At 30.6% G+C, this 12,789-nt stretch overlaps 1 protein-coding gene across 1 annotated transcript; it reads left to right on the top strand.

The window, feature by feature from the left end:
- The first annotated feature begins 5,727 nt into the window (after nucleotides 1-5,727).
- Nucleotides 5,728-11,666, top strand: LOC114300154 (transmembrane 9 superfamily member 9). The gene is made up of 7 exons (XM_028245039.2): nucleotides 5,728-6,138; nucleotides 9,062-9,226; nucleotides 9,333-9,442; nucleotides 9,543-9,651; nucleotides 9,755-9,867; nucleotides 9,967-10,117; nucleotides 10,236-11,666. The coding sequence occupies exons 1-7, from the start codon at nucleotides 6,022-6,024 to the stop codon at nucleotides 11,391-11,393; spliced, it is 1,923 nt and encodes a 640-aa protein (XP_028100840.2). The 5' UTR covers nucleotides 5,728-6,021; the 3' UTR covers nucleotides 11,394-11,666.
- Nucleotides 11,667-12,789: the final 1,123 nt, after the last annotated feature.

The following is a 12,789-nucleotide window of genomic DNA, read 5'->3' as shown; positions in this document are numbered from 1 at the left end:
TTTTTTTTTTTTCTTCTTTTTCTTCCTCTTCTTTCTTTTCTTCTTCTTCTTCGTTTTGAACCTGAGAAGCAGAGGCGAGAGAGAGAAACAGAGAGGAGAGGCGGGAGCTCGTCGTCGCTCGTCGGCCGATCGTCACAGCTCGTCGCTCGTCGGTCGTCTACCGATCGTCGCCTCTGCCTTCGCCCGCCTCCGCTTCTGTCTCTGCTTCCGCCCGCCTCCACCTCCGCCTCCGCCTCCAGCCCTATTTTTAGGGCCCCCTCCAGTTCTGCTTCTCCTTCTCTTCTTCCTCCTTGTCTTCTTCTTCTTCTTCTTCCTCCTTCTTCTCAAATTCGAGCCAAATTTGGCTCGAAACCCTTTCGGGCTCTGTAACAGAGCTCCAAAATAATAACATATGACAATAAAAAATTGACAACAAATTATGTAAATGTTTACATCCGTTAGGATCATGATGTGAATGTTAACATTAGCTGTCACTCAAAAACGAGAATAATTATATCAAAAATTGAGAGTTCTAATTATTTTATCACCAACAACAATTAACAACACCGAGAAGTCCAATATTGGCATAAAAGAGGAAATATGAAGCTTATTATAAAACAATTTTGGACAATTATTAAATAGTCATACAAACTAATAAATCTTATAAGCTTTTGTTATTAATTGATGTGGGACTTATCACAATATTAAAATGTTTCATATTTCACAGTTTCTTTATTATATATATGTTACATTATTTAGTGAAAATAATTAAAATAATTCATTAGTTTATATAATCTTTATATTTAAACTATAACAAACAAAACATATCTTCAGATTATTATTTTTTTTATTTTTTACTTAAATTGTTGGATAATTACACAGACTTCTCATAAAGTTCAAAGTAAATACTTCAAATATCACCGTTTTGACATAATTACATTAAATTTCCTTGAGGTTTCAATTCGCATAACCCTTCCCTTTTCATCAATAATTTATTAGTTATTTGAATAAAAAATAATATTTTATTTATTTTATATTGATATATATATATATTATACATGGCTTATCATTGTGTTTTCATATCACTTATATTAGTTTCGATTCATTTAATTTTACTAAAAAGGAGGTCAGTATAATTATATTAAAACCTATATGATTACTTGTATTTTTTTCTAAATCTCATGAGATATCAATGCAATTTACCCTAAATGGTTTAAGAAGTATATTAATTTGGAATCTAAGCAACAAAAGTAAAATGAAAATAATGGTGATATAATAAAAGGAAAAAAAGCAAGTTCTAATGTTGGAAATTATTAAACAATCAGTAGTTGATCTTATCTATTGATAGGTATTAATTAACTATTTTAATGATCTCTCTTCTCTTTCTTTTTCATTTATAAATTGATGGGGATTTGAAACCCGATGACCAGGACACTCCATCCCCCATCTCAAAAGGGTTAATCTTGACTTTAAATAGTTGACTTTATTGTGTTGGGTTCACCAAACAAGTAGAAAATTAAAGTTAAAAAGAATACAAAAGGGGTAAATTATGCTTTTAGAATAATGTTATATATATTAATTAATATATTAATTAATGGTATGACATAACTTAAGAAGTTTTTAATATTTGTAATGTGATTAATGAGTAGAGTCAATAATAATGTTATAACTAGCGTTACTACACTAGTTATACACTAATTGGTATATGTAGCACTACTCATACTTTTATTTTTCAATTTTTATATGATTTTTATTTTTATTCTTAAGCATGGCTATTTAAGACTAAAAATTAGACCAAATTTTCAAATCTAGTAATGCGACAATCAATTAGGATATTAAAGATAACACTTTCTCTCATATTTTCTCTAATTATTAATCAATCATATTATTTACACATCATTAAATCAATAAATAGATCTAAATGATAGATATTTAAAAAAAAAAATTCTTCATTTTTTAATCTATATTTTATTATAGTCATCTCATCTGGTACATACTATTTAAACTTTTTAACTAAACTTTTTTACCAAATTAAGGTCTCGTTTGGGAACAGGTTAATTTAGTAATTTTTTGACAATTTGACTAAAATATGAGTTAAAAAAAACTAATATGTTTAGAATGATTTTTTAACTTTTTACGAAAAGATGTACAAAAAAGTAGAGAGAAAAAAGAATCTTTGATTTTTTTTGTATGAATTGTTGACTTTTTGACTTTTTTAGGCCCCGTTTGGGGACTAACCTTTTTAGCCAAAAAGCCAAAAAGTTACCATTTTAGCCAAAAAGCCAACAACTCACACCAAAAAGTCAAAGATTCTCTTTTCTCTCTACTTTTTGCACATCTTTTCGTAATTAGCCAAAAAGTCATCCCAAACATATAAGTTTTTTTTACCTACCTTTTTAGCCAAATAACCAAAAAATTACTAAATTAGCCTGCTCCCAAACGAGGCCAATAACTTTTTGACTTTTTTACTAAATAGATTAGTTTCCAAACGAGGCCTAACTGTTCAGTAATAAGAGCCATATGCCTTTTAAAAACATTAAAAAATTTATAAAGGCAAACTACAATTATCACACACATTTCGCTTTTACTCAAATCTAAATGGTGGAAGGATCGCGTTGAAATGAACTAAAATTTGACTGTTAAACTGTTGCAATTAGATTATAAGGGATAAAATTGAAATTTTAATAAAATTGGAGGGTGAATAGTACAATTTACCCATATAATCAATTTAAAAATTTAATTAAAAGACAAAGGTCAACTTTTTATTTATTTTTGATGACATCACCACTTTAATTTTTTATATATTTTTTCAAAAAAACTAAATAAAATTAAAAAATCAGTTTTTAACCAATTATGGTGACATGAGTTATTAAGCATTACATAAGAACTGAAGCATTACATGGAGCATTGCATAAGAACGGAAGTTCAAGTAGTTATACTTGTAGACGTGTAGAAAATTTGAGGTTCAAATTTATAAAGAAGCATTAAACATTAGTTATGTTAATTTAATAGTCCGTTAACATTTTATCAAATGCCAATAAATAACTAAATAACTTACAAAGCATTAAAAAAAATTGGGGTATAGTTTTGTTAGTGTAGTAATGTTTTCCATGTTCTTGATTATTAAGGTGCTTGAATCAAATTATTGAATGCAAAAGGTTGTACTTTTTTATTCTATTTTATTTTTTTATAAGTTGTATAGATGTGGGGGTAGGGAGAGAGATGGGATTCACTTTCCCTCAGTTTGGAAAATTAATTAGAGGTATTGTTGGATTTCTGTAGGTTCATAACGGGATCTATTTTAATAATTTATAATATTCATATCGAAAAATTTATTATTACGGGATTTATTTTAATAATTTAAAATATTCATCTAGAAAAATTTATTGAGAAGATCATTCTTACAAAAAATTAGATTATTTGGACAATCATAACCATATGCTTAGATCACATTTATCATAAAAAATTAAATAAATAAACAACAAAAATAAATTTTATTTCTATTTATTATTTGAAAGACAAAACAATCTAATAATGCATCTACAATATTCTGATTAATTTAATTTTTTACAATGACGATCTTCTTAACGAGCTATTTGATATAAACGATTAAAATCATCAATGTAAATTTTATGATAAATTCACATAAACCCAACAACATCTCTAATCGATTTTTCCAACCAGAGGAAATGCTTTTTTGCAATCAAAAAAATAAAAATAAATATGTTGCTTTTTGCAATATGATTGTTGTCATTTACAAGTCAAAACATTTGCGGAAGATCTATTTGACAAATAATAGTTGTACTTTTCATAACCCTTTCCTAGGAGAAAAATTGATAGGGCTTGACTAAATAGAAGGTGGTCCACATCTTCATTAACACAAATAATATACTATTATTTATGAAGCAAGCCCCTATTCCCATCGGGACCAACCTTTGCGTAGGGCTTCAATTTGCAAAAAAGCAATTGCAATCTATCATGAAAAGAAATAATCAATACTTGTTTTTGAGATTTTAGATCTCAATTTCTTCGCTATAGATCTATATGTATATTTGATTTGTTTGACAGTTATGCTTGGTTAGTGTTTTTCAAAAACTCTTTTCAGAAAATTCTTATTTTCTTATTTTTCGTATTTTTTTTTGTTTTTACTAAATTTTTTTAATATTTTAAGTAATTTTTTTTACTTTTTAGACATACCTAACATAAATATACTTAAAAAGTAAAAAATTTGTGAAAGAAACCTTTTAAAAATTTACTAAATACCAAAAATATAAAAAAAAAATACGAGAATTTCGTACATATTTTGTATTTTTATGTATTTATTAATTTTTTAAAATATTTTTCACAAATTTTTTACTTTTTAGATACATCTAAGTAAGGTGCATCTAAAAAAGTAAAAAAGTGTTTAAAATTTTAAAAATATTCACTAAAAACAAAAAGCACAAAAACCAAAAAATTCAATTTTCAAAAAACTTAATTCAAAAAACTCAAACCAAACACACTAATTATAATTATTATTCAAAATTAAAAGTAGGTTTCACCAACAAATCTTAAAAGTATCCATCCATATACCTTTGTGGCTGATTTTATACTTGATTTTTGTATTTCCAACATTATTGAAATTGTAAAGCTCAATCATTTTATATTATTTTTCTTGGTTAATTACACCAAAATTACTTTAATTATTAGCGAATATTAGTTTACCGCTCCTTGTTTATGAATTTATATACTTTTACTCCCAACTATAAAACCAGTACAAATGGTATTTCATTTATTTATTTATTTTAAGATAGGCAAATGCCATTCTTTTTAAGAGGTGAAAATATTGCATTTTTATAGTTGAAGAATAAAAATATACGAGTTTAAAGATGAGTAGAATCATTAATAGTTGAGAAGCTTTGATGTAATTATTTTTTTTTTATTTTCTATTTTTTATTTTTTTATTTTAAGGAACCTCTATATTGGAGTTTGAACTCATACCCACGACAATATAAATTTTAAAAGAAAAATTACAATTATGTGATTTTTTTTAAAAAGTAAGTGTATATAAAAAAAATTTAAGATTTTAATCATTCTATTTTTTGTAAAGTTTATCACTAATATAACTTCTTCTTTTTTCTTTTTTTTTTTTTGTTGTTAAACTCACATTAAATAGTAATTTTCTAATTTTAAATACATGCAATGACTTGTAAATTATATATGAATTAAGCTGAACTTAAAATATTTAAATTTCTGATTAATCCCAAGGCAAATCTAATACATCCATAACTGATTGATGGCAAGGGATTGGGTTGAATTTTGTGCGTGATTTTTTTCCGCGTTATACAAGGAACTCTAAATATTTTATAAAACCTCTTATATGGTGTGAAATTCACACACATATAAATTTGTGTGAATCCCACCAAATTGAGTAAAATATTTGATAGAATATTAGAATACATAACATTTCTCTTTTTTTACTATTAAACTTAATTATTTTAATGATATAATTTTATATTTTATTATAAATTGACAGTTTTAATATAGTATTTATCACTATATTTTACCTCACCTAATTAATGTTTTCTCAAATCATTTATATTAAAATCGAGTTAGAACAAATCCAATCAGGTCAAAAAATTTTGCCATCCTCACAAATAGGGCTAAAATGTGAAACCAAGAACCAAAGTGGAGCAAACTATATATTCAAACAACATGAAGGGGTGCAAGTGCAATTATAAAATAGTATACTCCTCCGTTCTCTCTTTCCTGGAAAATCATTTTTCATTCTTTAGTAATTTTGTTCTGAGGAAAATGCATTGAAACTATTATTCAAAATTGCTGATCTAATCTCAACCGTAAATCACCAAAAAAAGATCCAACGGCTGATACGAACTTTCACACATCTTCTCTCTCGTCGTTCTCGCTACAGGGACAGAGAGAACACAATAAATACATACACACACACATATAGAGAGAGAGAGAGAGAGATAGCGAAGGTAACTGGATCTAGATCTTCGCCAATTTGTTTGATTCTCTTCTCTGGTTCTGGTAAATGCGATAATGGTGATTCGAAGACCTCCTCTATCATTACATCTATGGATCTCCGTTTCTCTTCTTTTCTTCATCCATGCCCACTCCTTTTATCTCCCCGGTGTCGCTCCCCAAGATTTCCAGAAGGTAATTAATTATGTTATGTTAGTGTTTGTGTGGATTTATTGTTAGATCTGCTTGATTATGTGGTTTGAATCAACAGTTAGCCTTTTCGTTCTCAGATCTGTCTCAGTTTGTGGCCTTTTGGATCTGACGAGAATCGATTTTGACTTGATTTTGTGAAAATTTGATTTTTTTTTTTTTTTCCTGTTCGGTGCATGGAGATCGATTCGATCACTGATTGTTGTAGCTCTGAAATTGATGGATTTGTGTGTGTGTGTGTGTGTGTGTGTGTGTTTTTTTTTTTTCTCTCGTTTTTATCTACTTGTTTAATTGCTTATTATTAAGATTAGTGTCTGTCTATATATTTGTATTTTAGTTTTTATGTTTTTTTTTTTTTATATTAAGTAGATATTAATATATGTAAGGCATATCTATTGTTAGGTAGATTGGAATAAATTAATAATAATATAGTTTTTTGATCAAGGATTGGTTGAATGGTAAAGATTTGAGATAAGATCCAATGTTTCGAGTCACTCTAAGGGGCAATTTGGAGGTTTGCTTTGTCGTTAATTTCATGGCCCGGGATTAGTTGAGTTGCCCCGTAAGCTGGCTCGGATACCTGGTTATAGAAAAGAAACGTCTCTTGTCTAGCATATCTAAGAATTCACTATGGGTGATTGATTTGAAAAAATTGCACTTAAACATGTTTGAATGTGGGTTCTAAATGTTGGATCATATGGTGAAAAGTCTGGCAAATGTGCTTTGTGGTAGATCATGTACTAGCTGAGGCTTGTTTGCTGTAGGAAGCTAACTCTGTCCCTTAACTATGGAAATAATGCATTAAGCTGTGCTATCATGCCAAATTTTGGCTAATTGGAACCACATCTCTGAAAGAGGAAGAAGAAGAAGATAGTAATATTCCAGGGATTTATCAAAAAAAAATAAAATAAATACTGATCTACGATACCAATATTCCAGGAATTTATCAAAAGAAGAAGAAGAAGAAGAAGATAGTAATATTCCCGAAATTTGGATGCATTTAACCTTAAAACATGGAAGGTGTGTGGACTGAAATTTAGTTATGACTTATGGGATTCATTGGTACTGAAGCTATTACGGTAGTTGTCAAATAATAATAATAAATACTGCAGCTATCTTAGTGGCTTGCTGATAAATAAAATAAAAAATTCAGTGGCTTGGGTGGTTACTCTATAATTTATTTTCCTTTTTGATATATATGATGTATGGAGTTCTTTTTTATCTTTTTCTTTTGTTTCCCCCTTTCTTGTATCTATATGATCAAAAAGTTAAGAAGGTTGTGATCAACCATTTTACATTCAAAGAACCCCAGTTCTTACTCTTTTGACTCTTTTATTTTATAAATTTATTATATATATATATATAAATAACATTTCTGTAAAGAAAGAGTGATTTGTGTGGGGCCCACTCAATTTTGTTGCACAGTATCGCTTTTTCCTATGTGTCTACGTGATGGATACATGTGTCTTCCAAGTGTCCGAAATGTGTCTAGTTTTAAAAAAATTAAAAATGAGACATGTTTGGACCAATGTTTTAAAAATTGGACCATTGAGTGGAAATGGGATTGGGTTGATGGGTTACTACAAGTTCAAATTGGGTCGAACCGGATCAAACCATGACATCATAATTACTTAATAAATATATTAAAAATTATAATTAAATAAATATATATAAATATAAAATGTAAATTATATATTTATTTAAATATGCTTACCAAATATATAAGTTTAAACATTTATTTTTATATTAATATTATTTGTATAAGTGTTAATTATAGTAATATATGAAAGAAAATGAATGGAATACAATAAATAAAATATTTCTACTATTATTTAACAAGGGGAACAGCGGGTTCCGCCAGTTTAATGAAAAAGGCCGGTTTTCAAACTAGAACGGGTTTATGGGTGTATCTGGACCGAAACTTAGAACGGTCAACTGGTTGAATCGGCCGGTCCGGTCCAATTTTGAAATCATTGGTTTGGACGCATGCACGGAGTGTCTCATGAATCAACACCTTTTTGGAAGTGTCTGAGCTTCTTAGTGGGTGTTTGAGAAGTGGCTATTTTTAGGCTTTTTGACTTTTTTAGTAGGCTATTTTAGTTTTTGTGTTTGGGAAGATAGGATAGATTTTTATTGGAGTTGTATTAAAAAATATATTTGAAATAATGTTTGAGGCTGAAATGACAATTTTGTCCCTAACTTCACTTTTTTCAAAATTAGTCTAAAGGGGCAAAATCGCCATTTACCAACAATGGGACAACCTGTCAATGTGACAGCCCCACTGCCGAGCTACTTTCTGCTCTCTTTTTTCTTCTTCTTCTTCTTCTTCTTCTTTTTTTTTTTTTTTTTTAATTTTTTATAAATATAAATCATTAGTTTAGGGGCTATTTGGCTTTTTTTGTTTTTGAGGATATTTTAGCCTCAAACTTAGGTTCCCAAACACCCCCTTAGTATGCAGGTTTTTTTGTTTAGTGACATCAATGATGGGTTTTCTGGATGCATAAACCAGTACCATATAGATCTTGCATGATTTTTAGGTTTCATGAGGTATTAATTGCCAATTAAGACATTATGATGTCCCATGTCTTTTGACAGCTTTTGATGGTGTTTGGGAAGTGAGTTTTTATGTAGATTTTATTAGATGTAGGTTTTTATGAGATAAAAAATTTTTGGTGTTTGGGAAGATAGTTGGGTTTTTATGTGATTGGATGTGATGTTTGTGAGAGAAAAAGTGAAATGATTATGGGGTTGGATGTGATATTTTGTTTGGATGTGTTTTTTTTGGTTTTGCAAAACTTTTGTCTTTTAGTGGAAAAAATGAGAAAAAAATTTGGGAACTTGCTTCCCAAACACCACCGTAATAACCTTTGTCAAAGACAATATTAAGTTTTATGTCTATTTGTTACAGGGGGATCCTTTGAAGGTGAAAGTGAACAAACTGACTTCTACGAAGACGCAGCTTCCTTATTCTTTCTATTCCCTTCCTTACTGCAAGCCAGCAAAAATTGTTGACAGTGCCGAAAATCTGGGTGAAGTTCTCCGTGGTGATCGTATTGAGAACTCTCCTTTTGTGGTTAGCTGCAATTCTCAGATAGTTTTTTTTTTTTTTTTGTGTGCGCGCGCGCGCGCCCCTATTAAGTATGTGTTGTTGAAGTTCTTACCGAAGTTGTATATTGCAGTTTAAAATGCGAGAACCTCAAATGTGCAAAGTTGTATGTCGGGTAGTACTTAATGCCAAAACTGCAAAGGAATTTAAGGAAAAGATAGATGATGAATATCGGGTGAACATGTGAGGCTCCTTCTGAGGAAATGTTAAATATCAATTAAATTGCTTTTGAATTTTGTAGTTATTGCTTAAATTTGTTTCTCATTCTTGTTGCATTTTGTAGGATTTTGGATAATCTTCCTCTGGTTGTTCCCATTCGAAGGCTGGATCAGGAATCATCCATTGTGTATCAACATGGCTATCATGTTGGTATCAAAGGACAATATGCTGGAGTAAGTAGCAAACCAACAATTACATTTGCCCACAATTTTCTTCAAATTTTGTACTCTGAATAATGTCTAAGATGATAATTTATTTTAACATTACTATTTTCAGAGCAAGGAGGAAAAGTACTTTATCCATAACCACTTGACATTCACGGTGAAGTTTCACAAGGACCCACAAACAGAGACTGCAAGGATCGTAGGTTTTGAAGTCAAGCCATTCAGGTTATACATCATAGTTCCCTTCTAGTAGTGTTAGCTTTGTTGGTGCTAATATCTCCTCTAGTGATTGCTTCTAATGTTGGATCATTTTGGTGCCACCAGTGCCAAGCATGAATATGAAGGCCAATGGAGTGACAAGACTCGTTTAACAACATGTGACCCCCATGCAAAGCGCACAATTACCAACTCAGAATCTCCTCAAGAGGTTGACAATAAGAAGGAAATTATTTTCACATATGATGTTGAGTTTCAAGTAAGCTCCTTCTTCTTATTCATAATAAAGAATTCAAAACCTTGCTATTAATGTTTTGAGTTGGTATTCTGATGGGTTTTGTTATTATACTTGTTTTGCCTTGTCTTCTACTATGCAGGAAAGTGACGTGAAGTGGGCATATCGATGGGATACCTATCTTCTGATGGCTGATGATCAAATTCACTGGTTTTCAATTGTCAATTCGTTGATGATTGTTCTTTTCCTTTCGGGTATGGTGGCTATGATAATGCTGAGGACACTGTACCGTGATATCTCGAAGTACAACCAGTTGGAGACCCAGGAAGAAGCCCAAGAAGAGACAGGATGGAAACTGGTTCATGGGGATGTTTTCAGACCCCCCGAGAACTCTGATCTTCTATGTGTTTATGTTGGGACAGGTGTTCAATTTTTCGGGATGATACTCGTCACTATGATGTTTGCTGTCCTCGGGTTTCTATCTCCTTCAAATAGAGGTGGGTTGATGACGGCCATGCTTCTTCTGTGGGTCTTCATGGGCCTTTTTGCTGGATACGCTTCTGCCCGCCTCTACAAGATGTTTAAAGGAGCAGAATGGAAGAAAATCACCCTGAGAACAGCTTTCATGTTCCCCGCATCTGTCTTTGCCATATTCTTTGTCTTGAACGCTTTGATTTGGGGAGAGAAATCTTCCGGGGCAGTCCCATTCGGAACCATGTTTGCTCTGGTCGTTCTATGGTTTGGTATCTCTGTCCCACTCGTTTTTGTGGGTAGTTATGTCGGGTTTAAGAAACCAGCAATGGAAGATCCTGTAAAAACTAACAAAATCCCGAGGCAAATACCTGAACAGGCCTGGTACATGAACCCAGTTTTCTCTATCCTCATCGGGGGCATACTTCCATTTGGAGCTGTATTTATCGAGCTCTTTTTCATCCTCACATCGATCTGGTTGCAGCAATTCTACTACATTTTTGGGTTCCTCTTCATTGTCTTCATCATCCTAATTGTCACTTGTGCTGAGATCACTATCGTGCTCTGCTACTTCCAACTATGCAGCGAGGACTACCTTTGGTGGTGGAGATCATACCTAACTTCAGGATCGTCAGCGCTATACCTGTTCCTATATTCGGCTTTCTATTTCTTCACAAAGCTCGAGATTACAAAGCCGGTATCGGGCGTCTTGTACTTCGGTTACATGTTGATTGTCTCGTACGCGTTCTTCGTGCTTACAGGTACGATTGGTTTCTATGCATGTTTCTGGTTCACAAGGCTCATCTACTCATCGGTCAAGATTGATTGAAGCGATGATTGCAACACGAAAACCACATGGAACCATATATTCTTCTTCCAAGTTACTTGTGGAATTTTCAGTTTTTAAGTCTTAAAAATCATAGAAATTGTTTTTTCTTTTTAACCTTCTTGATACAGGTTCTTTGAAGTACAAGTTCTCTTTTCTTTATCTTTTTGCTTCACTGTTCTGTATTGAGACATTCTGAGAGGATTCTCAAGCAATACCGGTCCTCTGTGACTCGTGCCTATTTTAGAAATGAAGGAATTTTTGTATTATCATTTATTTTTTGGCTTGTATTATTCCTTGATGTGTTCTTGTATGATCCATGTACTTTTTATCTACAAGTATCGACCTATGGGAACAAGAAGATTTAAGAGAAAATATCACTTCAGTGGAATTTAGGGAACATAACATAATTGCATATTAGTGAAAAACCTTGCAATATTAAAAAAATAAATCTATAAATTTTTCCATGAAGTTGAGATTTTATGAAATTTCCATTGAAATGTTATTTTTTCAAGATTTAATTTGAAATATCGGCAGATTCCTGTGAAGTCGGAAAAAAATGAAATAAAAAAGAAAAAAAAGGTCAATTGGTTCAATGTCATCTCTATCAAATTTTATTTGGTGTGGCTCGATAACTAAAATAAACGGGAAGAGTCAGTCTTGTGTATCGGATTTATTTATCAGAAAGTTTTATACCACTTTATTACTGTAAAAATAGTTTTTAAAAAAGGTGAATTGTATTCACTTCTTTTGAAATTTGCAAAAAAAAAAATATAATAAATTCTATCGTTTTAATATAATTACATTGATATCTTCTGTAGCAAACTTAAAGTGATCAAAAGATAATGTGAAAATACAAGAATAACAAAGAAAAAAATATAGTATTTTAATATAAAAGTTACGACTATTATTTTTCTTCTTAATAATTAATGAATTATTGATGAAAATAAAAACAAATGTTATGCGAATTATATTAAAATTATAAGATTTATTATATTTTCTCCAAATTTCAATAGAGACTGGTGTAATTTATTTTTTTAAAAATATAATTTAACTATTTACACTTAACACATCATAACTCAATATAAACGGATACAAATAAATTAAACACAAATCAAGACTGACAAATAAAGTTAAAATGTCCTAATAATTTATCACTTAGATAAATTTACCAGTATCATTACCATAACCATCATTACTATAACCAATACCAAATGATTATTTTACAAACCCTAAACACATCTAAAAGTTCGAAAAAAAATTTATATATCTTTAAAAATAATTACAATTAAGGAGAAGAAAAATGTGTCATCCACACAATCCCCACAAATGAAGTGACAAGCAAAATTTCAAAAGTTGACCCACACTCCAATTGGTTGTCACCTCATTTGTGAGGACT

Source organism: Camellia sinensis, chromosome 5 (assembly GCF_055761805.1).
Source record: "Camellia sinensis isolate YWXY chromosome 5, ASM5576180v1, whole genome shotgun sequence".
Taxonomy (NCBI): Eukaryota; Viridiplantae; Streptophyta; class Magnoliopsida; order Ericales; family Theaceae; genus Camellia; species Camellia sinensis.
Note: the sequence above shows the minus strand (reverse complement) of the source record. Positions and strands in the feature narration are given on the sequence as shown.

Bases quoted from the DNA above. Each gene is read 5' to 3' on its own strand.
- LOC114300154 (XM_028245039.2), top strand. From the start codon at position 6,022: ATGGTGATTCGAAGACCTCCTCTATCATTACATCTATGGATCTCCGTT. The intron at 9,227-9,332 runs GTTAGCTGCAAT...TGTATATTGCAG, and splicing joins TTGAGAACTCTCCTTTTGTG to TTTAAAATGCGAGAACCTCA. The intron at 9,868-9,966 runs GTTATACATCAT...TGGTGCCACCAG, and splicing joins TTTGAAGTCAAGCCATTCAG to TGCCAAGCATGAATATGAAG.